Genomic DNA, 23,882 nt, shown 5'->3' on the forward strand with positions numbered 1-23,882 from the left:
CCCATGTTACTATTCTCTTAAAAATCAAGAATTTCACATAACATGATATTTGTGAAAAACCACTGGATTTTGCAACCTGGGAGAATGGCCCTAGCCATTTAATTTGCAATAAAAAAAGAAATGTTTACTAAAAGGTGTCCTATGAGTGCTGTGAATCACTCATCAAATTATGTGGGAAGTCTAAGGAATCAGGCTTGACATAGGAAAGGGTGGTCAGTTAAACTCCAGAACCGCTGTACATGTGAAGTTAGTACCTGCTTTTAAGGCAAAAGGAAGACATATAATTAAAGTATCTTCCATAACAAAGAGAAGTCAAAGAATAAATGCTACAGGGCTATTTTAAAAGAATCAGTACAAAAGCAAGAAATTCCTATGAAAATCGAAAATGTTGTTTAAGAGTAAAAATATTTTGTGAATAGTTTAATTACATAAAACAAAATCAGGAGAAGCAATTAGTTTTAAAAGCTAGAAAGGAAAATTAGCCATGTTTTCAGGGGGAAAAAAAGCAGTAGATTTTTTAAAATTCAAATGGGAGGACAAGGGAAATTAGGGCTTTCTCCCATCTTTATTATTGAAATAAAGAAACAATTATTCCCCAGTAACAAAGAACTAAGAAGTTGCATGTACATGAGAAACTACTTGGAATTTTGTTTGAAAATGGCTTTCTATTTGGTGTTCTTATGCCTAGTTGTCCCTTCAGTGGGTGGAACTATCTAGAGCGAGAAATTTTAAGGTGAAGAGACCACCCTCCAGATCCTCGAATTCACTCCAGCCTCAGAGGATTTCTCAAGTCTCTGCACTTTGAAGAATAAGCCCAAAAGTCTTCTCAGAGTCAACCAAAGTTGTGGAGATCCACCCCAGAGCTGCCTCCAGCATTTACCAATGGTTCGGCTACATCCTGGGGATCGCCGACTTGGGTGCTGGCAGTTCAGATTAGTGGTTATCGCTTTGCGAAGCTCGAAGCTAGTGGATTTCACTGTGCCTGCCGTCTCTGGCACTTGTTACCATGGCCCTCTCATCACCTATCCTCTCCCACATTCTCGACCCATTCTGAGCAGTTCTGCGGATGTGCCTGGCTTTCCCAGGCATCTCAGAGTCCCACCCAGTTTCTTCTGTCTGAAACTGGTTGCCTCCTGTTCATCCTTCATGAGGATGCTAGAGCATCTCAAAATGGGAGCCTTTCCTGACCTGCCCAGATGTCCCCAGAGCTCCCGACACGCCCCCCTCCCTGAGTTCTGCACTGTTTAGCCGCCTGTCTCTTCCACCGCACTGGTGCTTCTGCCCTGTGGTCCCCAGACCAGCAGCATCAGCCTCACCTAGGGACTTGTTAAGAATGCAAATTCTAGAGCCTGCCCTGGCATGAGTGAATCGGTGCTTTCGAGAGTGCGGCCCAGCCCTGGTGCTGTACAAGCCCCCCAGGTGATCGGGATGGCCACCGAAGTCTGACAACCACCGGAAAAACAGCCCCTCAAGGGCAAGATCAAGCTACTTATTTGTGTCCCCAATGCCTACCACAGTCTGGTACATGCCTAGAGCCCCATTAAAATAAACAAATAATACATTTTTAATTGAAATAAAATATGTAGTGAATCATATTAACAAGTTGTTGTTTTTTTCCTCCAAATGTGTATCAGGAATTCACAAGGCCATTGGGCCCCTGCGCCCAGAATTCACAGATCATCACTCCCCTTTTTGCTGTTTCAAGCTGCATCATCATCCCAAATCCACGCTGTTCTCCGCACCAGCCAGTATCGGCACATTTCAGGGGAGGAGGCTGGCAGCCGGAACCTTAGAGAAATAGGCCATTCCGAAATGCCATGGGAGTCCTTGCATTCTACAGCATTTACACTCTCTGTGATGTCAAGTTTCCAAACCCTTGACAAAGAACCACCCCACTTCCAAGTGAGAGTGAGGTCAATTAATACTGGCCATACAGGACTTCTGGGTTGCTACCAAGGTTGAGGTGTTATCACAAAACACTACAAAGGGACTCCTATAACAAAGTAAAAACAAAACAAAAACTAAAATGAAGACTACAGTTACCATATCACTGGCATTTTGCAGATTAAAGATCACAGCAGCAATTTTAAACATTGCTTACTAAACACTTAGCAAGAGAAATGATTCTGAGTTACACTTCTAAAAAGTAATTTTCTTTTGAAATCATGTAAATTGGCTTTGAACAGAGGAGAAATGAGAGTCATCCCCCAAAACCATCTGTGACTTTTAAGAAGGTCCAGCTAAAACAGAGACTCACTTAAAAAGCTAATTTTATCAGATCCGAGAAACGCAGATGGCACAAAATATTTCTTTTAAATTCTCTGTTCATCAATATAAGCAATCAAAAAACTGCACAATTCCCAAATGCTGCGGACTTCACGTCTCTGGGAAGTGGAGGCCAGGCCTTCTGGATGCTGCAGAGCTAATAGCAGCAACTACGGTTGTCCCCAGTCAGCCCCGCCTCCGAATCGAAGTGGGATGGTTTCCAACCCTACATCCCAACCCCCTGTTGAATCCCCAGAGTTAAAAACCCTTTAAAAAATTGAACTGAGGTAAAGAGAATGGAAGACCACGGACAGTGTTTCTTTTTATCTTTCTTATCCTCTCCCAAGGACATGCTTATAGATTTTAGAGAAAGAGGAAAGGGAGGAAGAAAGAGGGAGAGGAACATCAGTGAGAGAGAAACATTGACTGGTTGCCTCTCGTACGAACCTCGAATGGGGACTCAACCCACAACCTCGGCATGTGCCCTAGTTGTACCTGTGACCTTCCAGTTTACGGCACAACACTCCAACCAACTAAACCACACCAGCCAGGGCAAAACGTTTCTTACATTGAATTTAGAAACTAGAAAGTACTTTGAGATTTTAGAAATATCCAACAGGGACAGGGAACTTCGAGACTCTACTGACACAGTGAGCATGGTCTACAAGGTGCAGGGAATGAAAACACGCATCAGTTCTGAGTAAACCTCACGGAAAAGCTCCACAACCTAAAACTTACATTGAATAGCAATGACCTGGGTCTTAACATAAACTTTATACTGTAATCAATACCAGCAATTAATTATAAGTCATCAATACTTTCTGGTGTATCTTTAAAAATAGTTTTTACCTCTTTCCACATAATGGTATGCCACATACCATTTCTTAACACTGAAAAAGAAAAAAAAAATGTACCGGTTAATACTGACGATAATCCAAATAAGCTTTCCCAAACCAGAAGGCTCCTTCCAAAATTCCACTTTTAATTGCAACCTATTCAAACACGCCGTGTCCTCAGACACACAGGCATGACACCACCATTGCCCACAGCAGAGTCCCGGTCTACGTGCCGATGTGCCGTGTGTGCTTTCACACACGCACACACATGCAGATGTACGTGTGTACGTCAGATCTATTCACGTTTAGCCCAGAAGAAGGAAAATTACCCTGCTACCACAATATTTACCAAAAACAAAACAAACACCCCACAGGAACACAGCTAATGTTCTAGAAACCAACACAGGAAAAGCTAGACACAGAGGGAGGGAACAATTACAAACCAAGGATATGAATGCGAGGACTTTTTTTGATATAAAATTTGATATAAAATATGATATAATTTTATTTTGATATAAAATTTTATTTATAAAATAAAAGGAGCTCATATTATAACCTTTTCTAAAATTCTAAAATAGACCAGTCCTATTCAAATCTTAGTTGTCAGGACTCACATTTTATTGCATTTGTTTTTCATTTTGCTGTTTCTTTAAGGTATTTATAGATCATGTCCCCAACTTATCTCAACATCGTTAACGACTTGTTTAAAATTCCTTAAACACAGGTCTCATTCTCAGGTTTTCTAGTGGAAAAAGTGACCAGCCTGGTATCTTACCTATTGTTTTCTTTTTGTTAACTGCATTGTCTGCCTTATGTCGCTTCTGTTACAGAAAGAAAAAAGTTCTTAGATTCAAAAGTTCCAAATGAATAATTAAAGCAGCAGACGGTAAGGATCAATGGGGCAGGGGGTGGGGGCAGGAAACCAACTGCCTGCAATGCTAACACTCTCCAGTTCAGTTCCATGGTCTGCGACCAGCATGGCTCGCTACTTCGGTGGACAAGTGCAGCAAAGGTAAGACATGTCACCTGCTCTGGTTCAAATTACAGTATATAGGTTCTAACAATGAACAAGCACCTTGAAGTGTTAAACTTCTCACTCCTCTTTTGTTTTACATCAGACTGAAGGAATGACTCAGTATGGTAAACATAACAATGGTTGAATTCACTTTATTGATTAAAAAAAATTCTGGGACAAAATACCTTTGCTTTTATTCATTTTACATTTATTCATTTACCTATTCCCAGAAAAAATGCACACATGATACGTGCTAGATACTTCAAGTATGGGGGGTGAGCAGGGGAGAAAGAGCCCAGTCTTAGAAAATAGGATGGCATATGAATATGGTTGTAGCCAGTGACCTTGGAGACACACTGAAATCAGTACGAGGAGGGAGAAGATTCTTGTAAAACTGCCTCGGGCACAGCCAGCACAATGCTGGCATGCTGGGCAGTAATACAGTCCTTCATCTGCCACCAAATCAGCAAACTCTACAGGAGAACATCACTGATAAAAACCAAAAGGAGTCCAGGAATGCACATTAGAAAACACAGTTTGAACTACTTCTGTGTTGTTGTTGGAGTATTAAGGACACTGCATGCACACATTCCCTCCCAGCCCCCCAAAAAGCACCATAATGAACTTTGAGAGTCTAGTTTAGGCTATAGACCAATGTCCTATCTTAAACAGAAAGCCCAAAGCAACAAATGAGTTATGCTATATCCAATAAAGGTTTTTATTATCTGAAAGCAAAAACTTACAAAATCTTCTACAATCTCTTTGATGCCTGCAATTGTTAAAATAATGATCAACGGCACCAGGGTGGTGTATCTTCCTGTTGGAGATACATCTGGGATTTGCTGCAAGACAAGAGACCAAAGGAGGGAAGTTGACAAATTAAAGTCCTCTACAAAAAAAAAAGTGACACCACTCATGCTTCTGTGGTTCTTCCCCATGTCTGCTACACCAAAATAATTACCTTATTTTAAAAACTAACTATGTGTGTTACAGATTTTTTAAATTCTATCCAACACCACTATATGTAAAACAGAAAAGAGTTTAAAAGTAAGACCCTCAGGCCATTTTCCAGTGACTTTTTTAGTAATTGCCACTTAAGGCATACTTAAAAGGAGTCTTTCTTTGTGCAAGATCATGTGTTTGTTCATGCAAACAATGACGGGATGAAGAAAGGGAATTACGTTCAAGTATTATGACACGTTTCCAGGCAAGTGACCTTTCCGCAAAATCTCATGCTGCATGTAATCGAGGTTCTGAATTTCGAATAAACTTTCAAGAAGAAGCGTTACCTGTAATAAGGCAATGAAGAGGAAGAAGGCGTTAGCAGCTCTTCTGATCTGCTCATACAGGAATCGAGGTAGAAATGTCAACACGCTGTACTTGGCCGTACTATAAACACAAAGAAAAATCCTCCTATCAGTTACTGAGGTCAATTCTAAAAGAATAGGAAAACACAAAGTTTCAAATATTTTACAAGGGGTTTTAAAACCACATTTCAAAATTCAGAACGAGTAAGTGCTGTGCTGGTCCTTGTGTGCAAAGCTTCTTTTTATAAAAGGACAAACCTGTTGAGAAAAAATTCTATGTGATCTTTCAAAGTTTAATACATATGTTCATTAAGTTTTCATACAGTGAATTCACCCACCTCCTAGGAGCTACGTGCTACAAACACAGTGAGCATAGACAGAATGTTTCAAAGATCACAAAACAGAAAGAGGCCCACATTCCCAACACAGTAAGATACGACAGTGAGATACAGAGGAAGGTGGAAGCATCCGTTGGGCAGCTCACACAAGCAAGGCAGCATTATCATCCTGGGATTTGTGGCACTCTACGATTCTTACTACAGAGCCACAGTTCAGTGTAGAAGGTCGACTCTGTGAAACGAGCCCAGGTAGCAGGCATGGGAACAACAGGTCAGTGTCCCCCTGAATGCCCGTCACAGACATTTACCCAGCCACACCTGAACAAACTCCACTCCTTCCACACACCGTTTATTTGGCCACCTCTGTCCACGCTTTGCTTCCACCTGGGACGGCCTCTCCACAACTATGCTATCCCTCCCATTTTACACTCCCATCCTGACCTCTTCCTTCAAGCATGGTCAAATCCGCAAAAACTCTTCTTCCTCCAAGCCCACAGTACGGTGTTTATACTGAATGATATAGTATCCGTTTGACTTTAAATTGTACTTATGTATCTATCCCCCAAATAGATTCTGAGAACGGTAAAAATGTTTACTTCGCCTTTAGATGCTCCTAGCTCACAGCATGTAGCCTATAATCAATGAATGATGAAATAATCCAAAGGCATAAACTGAGAACCTGAAGGAGGAAAATGAACTTCACCTCCTCCGGCTGCTCAAAGGCACATCCATAAAAGTGCCTGCCCAACTCCAAGCTCCCCCTCCGAGGGCACGCCTCTGAGCCAACTCCTCACTGAAACATACGCCAGCAAGGTTATCTAGCAGGTTTCAAATACACACCCAATCAGAAGCACCAACACAGAAGAGCTCAGGAGACAGAATACCAGAGGCATACGCACTGCTGCAAGCCCTCACAGCAACCAGTCCTGGAATGACAACACAAAAATCCAAAGCTGACGACCCCTAAACTACAGCAGCCTGAGCTCACTGGCTGGAGCAGGAAATTGCCCCATGGGTCATCTAGTGCCACTTCCCTCGGAGAGGACCATCCCCACGGTCCCACAGCCTGGGGTTCTCGAACACATGATGATTAGAGTCATCCTTACAGGCAGACCTATTTTTAGCTGCCTTCTGCTTACAATATTAAATATACACAATAAATTATATGACAACCACTTTTAAAGAGCATGATACTTGAAGAAATATCACTGAAAGAGCAAGAAAATTTGTTTGCATGGAGTCCCTGCTCTTCTACATAACCCATGGATAACAAGATGTCATGGTAAAGTTTGTCCAGGCAGCCTAAACTAGCTGGCACCAAGTTCATTCAAGAGCAGGGAAAGCGTGTGCGTGATAGCCCGTGGCACCAAGCTTTCCTGACTGCGGTTTGCAGGACAAAGTCAGACAGAATGCCGGGCCCTCCTTCACGGCAGCCCTGACCAGTAAAATAAAGCAACCAACACTGCACAGTGCAGGAAGCATGAAAATCCACATACTTGAAGACTTGAGAAAGCATCTTAAAAGACAGTTTGACTATAACATTTGAACCCAAAATTTGAGCTGTATCAAAGAGACACATACAAGCACAGGTGGCATATGGCCCCACCTGTGTGTGAGCGTTTCCCTCTAGAGTAAAATACTAAGTGTTCTTAAGAGGACCCAATGTGTCTGGAGGCCATGAAGGTAAAAGTCTGGGGAAGAAGAAGGTCCTGTTTTATAGGAAACTGATCAGCATGGAAGTGACGAATGTAGCCCAGCCCCAAACCAGAAAACCGTTGGTGCAAGGTGGCACACAGGACCCAGGCATGCAGATCGGTTTTCCCATGGGGAACCAGGCTGGCATTGTGCCTAGGCTGCTTTAAGGCTTGCTTTTGCTAAAACTCCCTCACCCTGAGTTAAGACTGCAGATGTTTAATGTATATCTCTGAAGCAACTCCCTAAAGTCTGTGCTAAGCCGTCCCAAGGATGGAATGTAACCAGATCAATCACTTTTATCATTCCCTTGCATTTGCAACATTTTTTTTGTTATCTATAAGAAGTAATCACTTAAAGTAAACCTAAGGATAATGAATGAGAACATTCTTTGATGTGATGTGACTAGAAAGCAATAAAAGCCTGTCCAGGCGAGGGTCGAAGCTCTCTCAGACAGTGGCTGTGCCTTCCCTTTTTCTCCGCAGCACTTCTGCAGCCTGTGTGAATTTGCTCATCACATCCACAACACACAGACCCCTTGGCTGGAGTCTGCATCACTGTTCATGTCAGAAAACCAAGACAAAAAGGTAAGGTGGGGGAGGGAAAGCATACTAACTTTTACTCTTAGTTAAACTAGAAAAATGAGTCTAAAATGTTTGCTTCCTAAAATAGAATCAATGTAATCAATAACTCAGAGAAAATGGCATTCATCCAGGAGATGGCTGCTGTACGGCATTACAATAGTGGCCTTAATTACAGCCCTTATGTGTCCCGTTACAGAATTAAACACATAAAACTACAGCTGAAGGCAGTTCCCATCAAAATCACTCTACCAGAAGAGTTTATTTATGGCAGTGTTTCTCAAACTTAAAGGTGTATATGAATCTCCTAGGGTTTTTTTAAATGTATTGTATTCATCGGGGCTTTCCCGAGAAACAGAACAGGGGGACACTGACCTGTTGTTCCCATGCCTGTTACCTGGGCTCGTTTCACAGAGTCGACCTTCTACACTGAACTGTGTGTAGAACGTAAGTCCACCCAGGATGAAATCTGCCTGCTTGTGTGAGCTGCCCACACACACACACACACACACACATACCCAGGGTGAGAGGTTTAAGGAATTGGCTCACAAAATGGTGGAGAAGTTGGCAAGCCCAAAATGTGCAGGGTGGGCTGGCAGACTGGAGACCCAAGGGAAGAGCTGCTGTCCTCTGAGTCTGAGGCCACCTGCTGGCAGGATCCTTCCTTGCCCAGGGAGGTCAGACTTTGTCTTACCCAGGCCTTCAGCTGACTGGACAAGGCTCACCCACAACATGGAGGGTAATCTGCTTTACGCAAAGTCCATGAATTTTAATGTTAATCTCACTCCCCCCCCCAAAAAAAAACAACACTTTCACAGGAACATCTGGAAGAACATTAGGCCAAATATCTGGGCACCAAAACCCAGCCAAGCTGACATAAAATTAACCATTTCCTGTATATTCTCTGATTCCATAAGTCTGGAGTGGTCCTGAGATTCTGTATTTCTAACAATTTCCCAAATGAGGCCAATGCTGGTCCAAGTACTACACTGTGAGTGGCAATTACCCTGGGGGAGATATATTTGTTCGAGTCCATTTGAAGTCAATCCAGCTAAAAATGGTAAGATACCAAAGGCAGGGACAGATTTACCATTCACCGTACCAGGAAAAAGAACATCAATAGGTGAAATGAACAAATGAAGGTGCTTCCCAGCAGAGGACTTTGTTTCCCTGGGTGAATTAGTCACCCCCGAAAGATTCCCACTCACACTGCACATGTCAGCATCCCCAGGAGCACATGTCAGGGTGCTGCTCACAGCAAGGACAGGCAGGGGCTACAGGCAAATCCAGGCATTTAGCAAGTATCAGAACCCAGAGAAGAGGGAGGAATGACCAGAAAGAAATAAATGTTTCCTGTGGTTCACTCAATTTCGCCTACACATCTGCTACACCAATGTTTCCTGAAACTGGGTAACATGAAGAACGACCAGGGGCTTGTCAAAAAATCTACCCCTTAATCATTCATCCATTAGCAAATATTTACTGAGCCCACTCCATACACCAGGCATGGTGTTAGGCACTACATGGGACCAACTGGTCAAAAACACACATACCCTTCAGAAAATTACATTTTATTGCAGAGATTAAACTTTCAAAAGTGCATAGCAGGATAGGTGGTGGTGAGTACTGTGTAGGAAGAGATCAGGGAAGGCGGTGCAGGGGCCCACTGGTGGGGGCCAGGGGCAGGGGAGTTACTTCAGTGGAGTGATCTGGGAGGGGTTCACTAAGAAGGTGCTGGATGAGCGAAGCCCTGGAGCAGGTGAAGCGGCAGAAACGTGCTGTGTGAATACACAGGGAAAGACCTTTGGAGAGAGGGAAGAGCAAGTGCAAAAACACTGAGCGGGGAGCCCGTGTTGTTCCTCCTGCTGGAGGAGCACTGTGGGGGCCAGTGTGGGAGGAGCCGCGTGGAGAAGTGTGAAGAGAGACCACAGGGACCAACGTGAGCCTTGCAGCTCATGTTCACACACTGGCCTTTTTCTCTTCGAGAGATGGGAAGCTTCCAAAAGATTCCAAGAAGACAAGATCTGGCAACAACAGCGTTGTGTGCAAAGCATCCCCTGGGGAAGCTGACTCAGGACTGGAAAGGAATTTGGTACTGTGTATGTATGTGGATGGGTTCCTCTTGGTAACTGTTAGAGACTGGCAAGTGTGAGAAATCATCCATTGGAAAAGAGGGCCTGGGGCCTGGGGCTACCCGCCTGTCACAGGTCACATCACCCTACAGAAGTCTGGTCCCCACAACCAAGCACAAAGCAAGAGCCCAGAGATGATGCTTGTGTCTCCCGAGCTGTGAGAAAAACGGAAGTTGACAACCTTTCCCCAAAGGCAACTCTAAAAGGCAGTAGCTGCTCAGAGTGTCACTTCCCCTTAAAACAAACTGCTTAATATTCACTTAATATTAAGCTATAACCTACAGTAAGCAACAAACTAGCTTAATGTTCACCTTCAAAACATGAGCAGTAAATCCACACCAAGGTGTAGACAGGCAAAAGCCATCATTACTGTTTTTACTGTCCTGCATTACATGGACAGCACATTTCTCGTATCTGTCTAAAGGATAGTAGGTATTCGACACTGACTGAAAGAGTGGAAGGCCCTTTTATTTTTATTTTTTTAATGCGTTACTGATTTGATTTTTTAATTTAATTATTATTCAAGTACAGTTATCTTTTACTCCCATCCTAGCCCACCCCCCCGTGCTCCCCACCTCCCTCCCATTTTCACCCCCCTTAGTTTTTGTCCATGTGTCCTTCATACTTGTTCCTGTGAATCCTTTTAAAACTCTAAACAAGAGCCAACTGTGTGAGCAGAACCCCTGCTCCGTGACCACGTTGTGGAAACCTTCCGTTCTACCGGGTCCCAGAAGATGCCTTTCACTCACCTTTGTCCTCTCAAACTATTCCCTCAGCAGGAAATTCTGGATCATTGGAGGGAGAAGACAAGGAGATCACACCATGTCCTAAGAAGGTTTTGCATGTCTTCATAAACAGTTTAATTCACTTATCCAGGAAAAGTGCATTAAACCAACTCACAGGAAGAGCAAGAGCAAGCAAGACCACTGAATACACAGGCCTCCCCCAGTGGGCCCTGCACTGCAAACAATGTCCCATGACACCGCCGTACACATGGAGCTCACCCACAAGGACGTGCCAATAGACAGCAAAGCCTGTGCCCCCTGCCTGGCACAGCCTCCTGATGCTTTGGCAGCCATCTGTCCCAAGTTACATTCTGGAGATCCCCTCAAATACAGAAATTTCTGCTGACAAACAGGCCCTGTCAATATTAAAACATGACTACCTCACTAGAAATGTTCACTTCATTTTACAAAGCTACTGAAATTTCACCAGTTACAAATAAAGGGTTAGTAAGCTCACACTGACATTTTCATGATCAACACTTTTTCTATTTCTTAGTTTACAGCTGAAAAGAAAACCCAAAAACTGCTGGACACTGCCTCATCTCATAGCCTGCTCCCAGAATGCAGGAACAGGACCCAGACTGGGTACTATTAGCACTGCAGTTCTGTACAGTATGTTACTGTGGCTCGCATAGGCTTTTCAGCCAGTTCTTTCTTTTTCTATAGGGGTAAGAAGTCTTTAAATATATTTTATTGATTATGCTATTACAGCTGTCTCATTTTTTCTCTCCCTTTTTCCCCTCTGCCCTGCACACCCCCTTCTGTCAACATTTCTTCTCCTTAGTTTATGTCCATGGGTCATACATGTAAGTTTTTTGGCTTCTTCATTTACTATACTATTCTTAACCTCCTTCTGTCTATTTTGTACCTACCATTTATGTTTCTTATTTCCTGTAATTTTTCTCCTATTCTCCACTCTCCCTCTCCCCATTGATAACCCTCCACATGATCTTCATTTCTGTGTTTCTGTTCCTGTTCTAGTTGTTCATTTTGTTTTTGTTTTTGTTTTTGTTTTAGGTTCGGTTGTTGATAGTTGTGAGTATGTTGTCATTTTACTATTCATAGTTTTGATCTTCCTCTTTTTCTTAGATAAGTCCTTTTAACATTTCATATAATAAAGGCTTGGTGATGATGAACTCCTTTCACTTGACTTTATCTGGGAAGCACTTCGTCTGCCCTTTCATTCTAAATGAAAGCTTTGCTGGATAGAGTAATCTTGGATGTAGGTCCTTGACTTTCATGAATTTGAATACTTCCTTCTAGCCCCTTCTTGCCTTGAAGGTTTCTTTTGAGAAATCAGCCAATAACCTTATGGGCATTCCTTTGTGAGTAATTGTCTCTTTTTTCTCTTGCTGCTTTTAATATTCTCTCTTTATCTTTAACCTTGGGTAACATAATTGTGATATACCTTGGTGTGTGCTTCCTTGGGTCCAACTCCTTTGGGACTCTCTGAATTTCCTGGACTTCCTGGAAGTCTATTTCCTTAGCCAGATTAGGGAAGTTCTCCTTCATTATTTTTTCAAATAAGTTTTCCATTTCTTGCTCTTCCTCTTCTCCTTTTGGCACCCCTATCTTGGATGTTGGAACATTTAAAGTTGTCCAGGAGGTTTCTCAGCCTCTCATTTTTTTTGAATTCTTGTTTCTTCATTCTATTCTGGTTGAATGTTTATTTCTTCCTTCTGCTCCAAATTGTTGATTTGAGTCTCAGTTTCCTTCCCTTAACTGTTGGTTCCCTGTGTATTTTTTTTTACTTCACTTTGCATAGCCTCCACTTCTTCCTTTACTTTGCAACCATACTCAACCACTTCTGTGCGCATACTGATTATCAGTGTTTTGAACTCTGCATCTGCTATGTTGGCTATCTCTTCATCACTTAGTTCTATTTTTGGAGCTTTGATCTTTTATTTTATTTATGCCATATTTTTTTGTCTCAGCACACCTGTTACATAGTAAGGGGCAGAGTCTTGGGTATTCGCCAGGGAAGGGCAACCTACTTGGCTGTGTTGTGGCACTGTATGTGGGGGAGCGGTCAGTGAAGAAACAATGGTGCTTGCTTGGCTCTTGGCTGGCTTTCAGTCACTTTCCACACTACCCATAAGCAAATTGGGCCCCTCTGGTGCTGATTCCCAGGCGGTGTGTTTGTGTATGTTCTAGGACCTGTGGGTCTCTCCAACAAACTCTCCTGTGAGACTGGGAGTTTATCCTACCACTGCAAACTCCACAGGTTTTTACAGCCAAAGGTTTTGAGGCTTTATTTCCCCATGCTGTAACCCCAGGTTGCACCACCTGCCTTGCTCCCCAGTTGTTCCTCTGAGTTTATCTACATGCAAATGTGGGACCACCCACTCCACCAGCCACTGACTCACCACTCATCCTCTCCACCCCAGCTGCCTGTCTCTGCCCCTCCTACTGGTCTGGATGAATGTTTTTTCTTTAACTCCTTGGTTGTCAGACTTCCATATCGTTCAATTTTCTGGCAGTTGTGGTTATTTTTTGCTTTTAAATTTGTTTTTGTCCTTCTTTTGGTTGTGCAAGGAGGCAAAGTATATCTACCTATACCTCCAGCTTGGCCACAAATCATCTGCCTCTTCTTTATAATACACATATAATGTGAAAAGCGCATTGAATTTTAATCAACTTACAAATATTGCTTTGAAAATAAATTCATAAACTAGACTCCCTGTGATTCCTATTAAACAGTGTGAATGTTCTATCATATTCCTAAATCTTTCTTTTCCAACTTAGTGAGTCAGCTCTGCACACGAAGCAGTTTATTTTACATAGAAATGTGGGCTAGAAAAAGAAAACAGAGAGCAGATAACATTTTGAGCACAGAGCATGCTGCCAGCCAAATCCCTCATTGTGCATTACTCTTAGATAAGTAGCTCCAAATGTGAGACAGTGGATGCTTACAGCTAATACCTTTAAAGGTGGCCACCACTGAAAAGTGTGTTTTTAGCCCATTGCTTAAAAAAAAAAAAAAACTGTGAACTTTACAATAAAAATAAAATGAAGGAGTTGTGAGACTTACTCAATTTTGCACTGCAAAGCTCAATGGATCATTTTCAATGAGATTCTCTATCATCAATAAAAAGGAACAATGAATATATCTTAGGAAAATATCTGACCTTATGGTAAATGAGTACAGAAGGGGTCACAATTCAGGCCTGAGTCTACCATGGCCCGAAAAGAAAAGCAAAACAGGTCAAAGTCTACTGTATTTAATTATAACATCTCTGGCCCTTCACTCAGTATTCAATATACTCTTTCCAAACACAGGAAATGAACTCTATCAAAAGTTAAGGTTTAAGGCTGTCCCAGGTGCTGATGTGCTGTGAGTCTAGAAAAGTGTGACAGGACTCTCTGAAATCAAGTACTAAAATAGAAGTGCCTAAATTTTGCTCATACTCCCTAAGCCTCTGCTCTTAGTCAAGGAGACAGTTGTATCGCTGGTTGCAAGAGGAAGTCATTATAACTAGCCTAAAAGGTCACCTCCCACACAGGCAGGGTCCAGGATCTGTAATAGTGAGTGAGATCTGTATGGGGTGCTAGACTGAAGCAGACAAAGTGGGAGACTAGCAGGAGGTGAGGAGAGGAGTAGACAGAGTTCACTAGAGTAGGATGTGCAAAAAATATACAGTAAGACTGTCAGTTCTTTGCATTGCAAACAGTCAAAACCCAAGGCAAGCTGCATCACTTTACTTTTGTGAATTTCTCACATAATTACCAGACTTTATATTCAAATGTTTAATTTTAATTGAAATCATCTTTAGATTTTGTATACTTTCCAATATGCATTTTTATAAAGTGAATACACCCATGTAGTTGTCTACTTGAATTTAACACAAGGAACATAACCTTTGTGGCTAGGGTTCTAAAGGACACCTGGCTTCTGGCTCCCAGGTATAAAAGGCACGTACATGTATCACTTCTGCCTACTCAGGCACCACTTAAACAGTGGAAAGAAATATAAAAATATACTGCCACTTTTTAAAAACTAGGAATAGAATCACCAGCCAAGAAGTATTTTCCCTTGAAATAGGCTCCTTTGTCCTTTTTTTGTCTACATGCCTCCAAGATACCTTCTGATTATGAGCCACTGCAAAAGAGGAGCCTGCAGGGGATCTGCACCCTGAGGAAGGGCCCTTGGCCACATTCCAGGCAAGAAGAATGGGTTTCACTTTAAGATCTGTTTTCTGGGAAGACAGGTCAGTTCATTTTTGAGAAAGTAACTCAGTTCTAATAAGGGGATCCCTGCATTAGCCAGGGTTCTCCAAAGGAACAGAACCAATAGCACATATATGTAGATGCAGAATGAGATGTATCAGAAATGTGCTCACACTACTATTCAGTCTGGCAAGTCCCAAGATCTGCACTCAGCAAGATGAAGACCCAGGAGTGCCACTGGGGTAATTCCACTCCAAAGGCAAGAAGAAGACAATGTACCAGCTTAAGGCCATCAGACAAGAGAAGGTCCCTCTTACTCAGTCTTTCTGTTCAACTAATGAGATGAGGCCCACCCACACTGGAGAGCTCAATCTGCCTTACTCAGTGTATAATTCAAATGTTAATCTCATCCCAAATCACCCTCACAAAAACACCCAGACTAGCATTTGAGCAAATATCTGGACAGCCCATGGCCCAGTCAGATTGACACATTAATTAGCCATAGTCATCACTTATTAGACACAACCTCAGTGTGTCAGGCCTATGGACAGAAAGGGGGAGGCTTCACCCTGCAAAGCAGAGGAGCTCAGGAGGTGAACACACCAGCAATGGAAGACAGATGAGGCAAAGGTGGAGAGCAAAGAGAAACATTAGAAGTCTCCACACAGAGGAGCTGACCCAGGGATCAGGGCTAAGAATGTGTTGAAACTTCACAAGATAAACAATCATGGGCTAAAAGCAAAGACCTTTAAAAAGCAGCAGGGTTCTTTTCTCATAAACCCCCTTATTCTGGCTACACAGAACCCTTCCTTACATGGCCAGACTGCTATTCCCATGGCCAGAGATCCAAACATCATTCCCTAGGCAACCTCACAGGAACACAGGAAAAACAATCCTCCACACACGCTTGGTGGGAAGTCCTGCACCTAAAAGTGAATTTTGTTGTCTGACCCATATTCAGAGCACCCCACCACTTGAGTGCTCTGTTCCCCCCTTTCTCCCTCACCCCAGGAAAATGATCAGAAATTTATAGAAAATTCCCACTATGAAAAAGAGATTCAAAAATTAAAAAAAAAGGAGACTTAAGGAAACAGTGCAGCAAACCTTAAAAATATTTTTTAAATGTTAACATCCTCAGAGCTATAAGGTGGTAATGCAGTCATATAAAACAAAAATAAGTTCTGAAAAAAATAAAGGTTATAACTTTTCAAGATAAAAATAAGATTCTATTTTTTTAAAGTCACACACAAAAAAAGAGCTAGTACTGGGAATTAAGCCTAAGATAATTCAATCACAGGAGTGAAAAATAAAAGCGAGTAATCTCTGAAAAAGCAAAACAGAAAAACTGAGATGAAAAAGTATAAGAAAAGAGATCCCAGAGTACCAATATGAGAGTCAATATCCAACTCTTAATAGAGTTCTACAAAAAAACAGAGAAAGAGAACATTTAAGAAATATTTAAAAAATTTCCCAGAAGTCTAAGAAATAAGGCTTCTGATTAAAAAGTTTCACTAAGTACCCAAAACAAGAGACCTATAGCAAATAATTAAAATTATAGAATACCATAATTTTAAAAAACACATGCTCATAAAAATAGCTGATGCATAAAGGGAAAAATCAATATGATATTGAACTTTTAAAAAATTTTTATTTAGTTATTTTTCAAGTACAGTTTTTTTGTCTATTTCTCCCATCCCAGCCCCCCCTGCCCCGTGCTCCCCACCTCCCTCCCATTTCCACCCCCCTTTGTTCTCGTCCCTGTGTCCTTCCTATTTGTTCCTCTAAACCCCTCCCCCTTTTTCCCCTTAAATTCCCTTCCCTCTCCCCTCTGGTCACTGTCCCCTTGTTCTCCATTTCAGTCTTTGTTTTTTTTTCTGCTTGCTTGTTTTGTTGTTTAGCTTCCTGTTAAAGGTGAGATCATATGGTATTTGTCTTTCAACACCTGGCCTATTTCAGCATAATGCTTTCCAGTTCCATCCATGTTGTTGCAAAGGGTAGTAGCTCCTTCTTTCTCTCTGCTGCATAGAATTCCATTGTGTATATGTACCACAACTTTTTGATCCACTCATTTACTGATGGGCACCTGGGTTGCTTCCAACTCTTGGCTATTGTAAATTGTGCTGCTATAAACATTGTGGTGCATAGGTTCTTTGATATTGATTTTTTAGGATTCTTAGGATATAATCCTAGCAGTGGAATTGCTGGGTCAAAAGGCAGGTCAATTTTTATTTTTCTGAGAAAATTCCATACTGTTTTTCATAATGGTTGTACCAGTCTGCAATCCCACCAACAGTGAAGTAAGGACCCCTTTTCCCCACAACCTCTCCAACATTTGTTGTTTGTTGCTTTGTTTATGATAGCCATCCTGACCAGTGTAAAGTGGTATCTCATTGTGGTTTTAATTTGCATCTCTCTGATAGCTAACAATATTGAGCATCTCTTCATGTGTCTCTGGATCTTCTGTATGTCCTCCTTGGAGAAGTGTCAGTTCAAGTCCTTTTCCCATTTTTTAATTGGGTTGGTTGACACTGAACTTCTTAATAGCAACATAAACAGCTGGAGTTAAGACCATAGATGGAAGGTAGAAAACAGACAGGGGAAGGATAAGAATAGTATGGGAAATGTAGAAGCCAAAGAACTTATATGTATGACACATGGACATGAACTAAATCGGGGGAATGAGGGTGGGAGGGGGTATGCAGGGTAGAGAGGAGTAAAGGGGGGAAATTTGGACAACTGTAATAGCATAATCAATAAAATATATATTTTTAAAAAGACTTCAGATTTCTATACCTAGCCAAACTATCAGACCCTTAAATCTACTTTTCATGTACACTTTCCAAAGCAAATACTTATTCCAAGATGTGTATCAATAACACTGGAGATTAATCAATAAAGAGAATACATACACATCCAAAAACAGGGAATCCAACTCAAAAAGGCAGGAAAAAAGTTCTGGGATGATTGCTTTATTCTGTATCTGCAAAGTAACAGTCTTCCTAGAAAGGAAGTCTCTGGGGGAGAGTGTAGTATTGTAGAACTGAGTGATTATTCTGAGACATTACTTTTATAATATACATAGAGATAGCATAAGTATATGTAATCTAATGGGGAAAAATAAGGATTGATGTGTAAAACAAAACCGTTCTAACAGAAAAATGAAGCAGTAAAAGCAAGTTACACTAGGAAAGTGACAAATATACTATACTTCACTACTTGGCCCTGATATAAATAAGTTAAATTTTGATCTACAAAAGAATTAAGAGAGAAAATTCTAAAACTCATTTAGAAATGTGGTAGAAAACACCTAAATAATTAGAAATTAAGAGTTCAAACTGGGTGCCTTTAGCAGAACAGAACCAGAATGAGAGAGATGAAGCTGGAGACTACTGATTTTCATAAGCTTCCATGCCATTTAAACTTTTAACTACCTACATGTATTATTTCAATATTTATTTGATACTTTAAATAAAAATTAATAGTATCTAGACATAACTGTCAGGCAATCATCAGTTCTTTTTAGCTAATTTCAGGAATGGTCATAAACGAGAAGCTGTTTATTGGAACATCAAGTCAGGCTAAACACCTAATTTATTCTTATATGTACTACTACTTCCCACCACAAAAAGATCTAGTAATTACTCATATCTGATAGAATCCCTACAGTCACTACCTTCTACCAGCAACAACCAGGCACTAGGTCGAGAATAAGAAAGGGAAATTCCAGTCTACCTTGTGTGAGTCTAACAAGAAGCGAACATCAGCACAGCAATTGGAGCACAAAACTTTTACGGTCCTTCCTTTGAGAAGAGCAGCCTGGCTTCCAACACAGGAGTCTCTACCCTGTCCCTCAGTCCACAGGAAAAACTAGAATAAACTTCTCACTCAACTGCAAATCACTTTGTCCTGAATACTATTGGCTCTTAAATTCTCCTGCTTCCTTTAATCCTCTGCCAAATTTCTAGAACATCTTTGTTTTCTTTTTATCAAGGCACATCTTTTCCCTTCTTCCCAGACAACAGCCCAAAGGGTCATCTTACTTTTCCCTATTCATGTCTACCAAACACACAATCTGTAACCCATCCATTCATCTCATCACCGTGTGTGTGCAAACACGTGTGTGTGAGAAAGAAAGAGAGAACACATGGATGAACGGGTAGCTGGGAAGGGACTTCTCTACTCTTACTCATGGAGCTCAGAATTGGCCACATCAAATACTTACTCTCTTAACCACCTCTACTAACCTAGGAGGCAGCGAGCTCAAGGCACACCCCAGACCGATGACACAGTGCCCTCTGCTGGCCAGCCACGGTAGCAGCGTTTCCTGCAATGTACATTTTACTGGAGCAGCAGGTCTGAGACAGGTGAAGATCAAGTTCCTCAGTAATTTTCTAACACAGATCCTCAGAGAAACAATGTTTAAGGAAAAAGTTTAAAGCTTTATTTCATTTTAATAATTGGTCCTTGCATATTCATTCATGGTAGTTTAATATAAAAACACAACGCACTGTAGTTCATTCCTAAGTAATCCTAAAATGTCTTCTCATCTTTTTGTTTAATTTACTCATTCTGTACCCAGTTAGATAACTTTTTTTAAACAACTCTAAATCCAGATTTCGTGGGGCCTGGATACAATTTGTACACAATACCCATACATTTTGGGGGTCTCACTTTAAGAAAAATACAAAATTATAAAAACAAAAGACAGCACAAAAATGAACACATTTAAAATTGGGGGGGGTCTAACATAATACAATTAATGAAAGCTGAAATATACTACATTGAAACTTGAAGGAAGCATAGTGTTTTTACTAACTATCTGGCATTCTATACCTCTCCCTGCCCCCAACCCCAATATTTTTTATTTTATTTGCTTAGGTCACTTCTTACACAGCAATATTGCAATAGTTTTTATAGAAATAGAGTGATAATTCAGTCTTTGCTCTAGCTGTGGTTGGTAAGTTATTTCTCATTGATCTCTTGGTAATGTTTCAGCTTTAAAATTCATGAACAGTAATGTCATGTAAATTTTTATGATTATTGTCACATTCAGAGAAAGTCCTGTCAAATATCTTCTATAAATAAAACTTAAAATCTGGAAAACTTCCCCACAGACTGGCTTTTGGCCCCACACATTTGGAGCAGTTTCTCTGGTATGACTCACATAGTTCAAGGTAGTAAGTCACACTCAGATTTCGATACTTCTGACTCTACACTCTCCTATCACAACCCCAGCTGAGGTGGTGACAGCAGGAGCATTTCTGATACTTGCTCTTATGCTGGGACAGTTAATAATTTATCTCCTGACAAGACAGACTGCTCACCCAAACAAAATGTTATTTCCAAATTTTCCTAATCCAGATTCCTAAGACACCTACAATGTTATCTAACAGGAGAGAGAGTGTGATAATGGTGAAAGTTTGACTGAAAAGAGATAGTGGCCCTAGCCAATCAGGGTTCAGATCTATTTCCTGAGTTATACAAAATCATTAAGCAGGTAAACATATTGTAGATGCCCTCCAGGGCCCTGGAAAGGGCAGATGTCCTGGAACTTAGACTTCATCAGCTTTAAGTCAAGCTGGCTCTGGCTATGGGCATAATCTAATACTCATATAGATATGGCCTATAGACCCTCCCATAATTTTCTCTAAGTTCACAGAATCTTACACAGGCATGCACACATACTCATACATATAAAGAAAGTTGCCCCTGTTTCACAAAAATGAGACGTTATGCCATTTTCTGAATTTTGCTTTTATCACTCAACAACTGCAAAATCTCTGTAAGTCAATGGTATGGCTCTAATTCATTCTTTTTAATAGCTATGTAATACTCCACAATTTATTCAATCATGGTCTTATGAGGAGCAATGACTTTATGTCCAGACTTTTAGAAAACATGCCAAAGTGAAGATCTACTTTCATACATAAGGCTGGTGAGCTTAGTTTTATTAGATTTCACTTCAAAAAGTGGTTCCATTCCAAGCACCTCTAAAGATTAAAGCACCTTTAAAGATTTCCTGTTCCTACTGATGTGCTCTTTCTGTTCCAAGAGGATCGTAAATTTTTCATTTTAATAGAAAGCAAATTACTTCCCCAAAGCATTTTAGTATTTCATGTTTCTACCAGCCATATATGGGAATAGTCTTTATATCCACATCCCTGCCAGTAGTAGGTATTAACAGTCTTTTTACAGTACTCAGCCCTAAGTCAAATAATATATTGTGTTGTTAATTTGAATTTCTTTGATTATAATACAACTGAATGTATTTTCATGGATCTGAGAGCCATAGATGTCACTGCATTATCAACTCCTTAAATACGTGGCTCACTTTTCTCTCAGTTTGTTGGTCTTTTCAGTGCCCCATTTGTAAGAATTCTTGGCAGTGTTTAACTACTAACCATAATTTATATTAGAAAGTTTTCTGACCATGCATTTGTATATTGAGTGTTTTAAATGGTGCTTTAACATGCAAAAAGGTACCGAACTATGTGAATGCTCCAAAAAAATTTATAGTGCTGCGGTTTAGAATTAAGAAACTCTTCTGCATCCTTCCATTACATACACACACGCACACAAACACAGTTTCTAAGATTCTCTTCATAGATTTTAACAATATCAGCCTATAATTTTTGCAATAAGAATTCATTTTTATATATGATATAGGATGGAGTTCAATTTTCTCTTTCTCCTGACAGATAGCCATACTGTCTAATAAACGGTACCAGCCGATTACCCATTCCACTTAACCAAAATACCGCTGTGTAATATATTAGCATGTGTTCAGTTCCAATTCACAGTAGCTTTCATATGTTCTGACTCTTGGTAAGGTAATGGCTTCCTCAATATTCTTATTTTCCAAAATTTCGACCATACCTTTTTTAACCCAAATTCTCAATGAAAACTGTAACACCACACACACACAAACAAATATGTATGCAAGCACAAAGAATGCTGAATGAGGGACATTAGCTCCCATGTCTGTTTTGAAATGGTTACTGCAGAGCTGGACGTGGCCACTTCATGAAACAGCAGGGGAAGTGGCTCTGCTGGAGTGGGGAACATTAGTGTGATGTGCACAGGCAGTTTAGGGCAGAATGCACATTTCAGATGAGGAACTGGTTTCTTGAACTGCGTAAGTCATCACTTTAGAAATAAATACACCTGTAGTTTTCCTAGAAGTTCTGTATTATGATTAATAATTCCAATTAGTAATAATGCTTTGATAAGTAGAATATATTTGGGGGAATGGCCATTATTATGAGCTAGTAGCCTATTATGAGCTAGTAGGACTGTGGTAACACATTAAAATAAAAAGTCATTAATCTAAGACTGATTGACAATATTTATGTAATATTTAAGCCAATTCCTCAATCGTGTACATTTTCAATGAAAAGCACACTATATGTCATGTTAAGACAATCCTTTTATATTGACAGTTAATGAGAACGATATGACGACTGGAAAAAAGTTGAAAGACAATATCATCGCACGTGAATGCTTACAAAACAAGCCAATATTGTGATTAGGATTTTTTAAATACTTTTAATGAGAAACCAAGTTCTGCTTCTTGTAACAGAAATTCACCTAAAGTCACCTATGGCACGGGGACGTTATTTTCCTCTCAGAACAGAAATTCCAGAGGAGGGTGATCCAGTGCTGCTCCACAATTGTCACTATTCTGGGCATCTTCGCCCCATCGACTTGCCACATTGTTGTCCCAAAACATCTGCTCCCTTCAGATTCTTGGCTGTATTCACAGGAAGAACTGGAACTACCCGGAAGTGGAGTGTCTCCAGACACCCTCAGCTCACATCCTCCTGGACAGAACTGCTCCTCACTACCATTTCTAGTTCCAGACAGTTTTAACTGGGCACAACAGCAACCAAATTGGTGGGTAGTATCTGTCTTAATGCCTTCTGCTGACGGAAAGCAAATGTTTGAGATATTTCATGGCTTCCTGATTTTAAATATGGTAGGATGGCCAGGTGGCACCTGTTCCCAATACAAGTCGATACAGGAGTCAGCATGGATTGAGGGTCAGAGTGGTACTAAGACTGTCTTATTCATTGATTAGATTAAAATGAGTGACATTATTCATGGTTTGTGTTTGGGGCATGACAAAAATCATGTGTCCATTATAACAACCATACAAGCAAAGAACCTAAAATCAGAGGTGAAAAAAATCTGTCAGCTCCCCTCCAATGAGCACTGAACTAAAAACAACCAACCGTCAGCAATGAAAACAGGAAAGGCTCTAGACATCATAATTAGGTATTAATCTATGATAAGTACAAAGTTAGAGTTTAGACAACACTAAAAGTGTTACTTTTATTGTCTTCTTTACTGGGCAATAATTAAAATTATTTGGTAATCTATTTTCCTCTGAATAATAAAGGAGAAAAAGGCCCAGTCAGAGACTATGGAATGCTGGTTTCTGACCTCAGTGCCAGCTTACAGAAGCTGCTGGACCTTCCAATGTCTCAACTTTCACACTCATGAGTGAATATCACTTTCTTTCCTTTCTGTGTCCACAAGTCTTAAAAAGTTATGGCTAATTATAATTCTAAGGCAAGAAATAACACTTGTACAGGAGAGTATAAAGAAAAACAACATTTAACAATAATATTTTAATAGTTATTATATAATATTATATACTGCATATACATATATACATAATATAAAATAATAATATTAAGACATATAGAGCCGGACAGTGAAAGAAGGCTGGCAATGGTTTTGAAAGGGAAATAAATGGACAGAC

At 40.6% G+C, this 23,882-nt stretch overlaps 1 protein-coding gene across 2 annotated transcripts in view; it reads right to left on the minus strand.

Moving 5' to 3' along the window:
• The window catches only part of ATP8A2 (ATPase phospholipid transporting 8A2), a 580,506-nt gene that overhangs the window by 439,102 nt on the left and 117,522 nt on the right, over positions 1-23,882 (minus strand). For both annotated transcript variants that reach the window (XM_053672924.1, XM_053672925.1), the window contains exons 3-6: positions 5,406-5,505; positions 4,860-4,958; positions 3,877-3,922; positions 3,115-3,155 (exon numbers count right to left, since the gene is read on the minus strand). In XM_053672924.1, the coding sequence (XP_053528899.1) occupies positions 3,115-3,155; positions 3,877-3,922; positions 4,860-4,958; positions 5,406-5,505 (286 nt within the window). The remainder of the gene's footprint in view (positions 1-3,114; positions 3,156-3,876; positions 3,923-4,859; positions 4,959-5,405; positions 5,506-23,882) is intronic.

This window comes from Artibeus jamaicensis, unplaced genomic scaffold, assembly GCF_021234435.1.
Source record: "Artibeus jamaicensis isolate MK-2021 breed Jamaican fruit bat unplaced genomic scaffold, CSHL_Jam_final contig_793, whole genome shotgun sequence".
Taxonomy (NCBI): domain Eukaryota; kingdom Metazoa; phylum Chordata; class Mammalia; order Chiroptera; family Phyllostomidae; genus Artibeus; species Artibeus jamaicensis.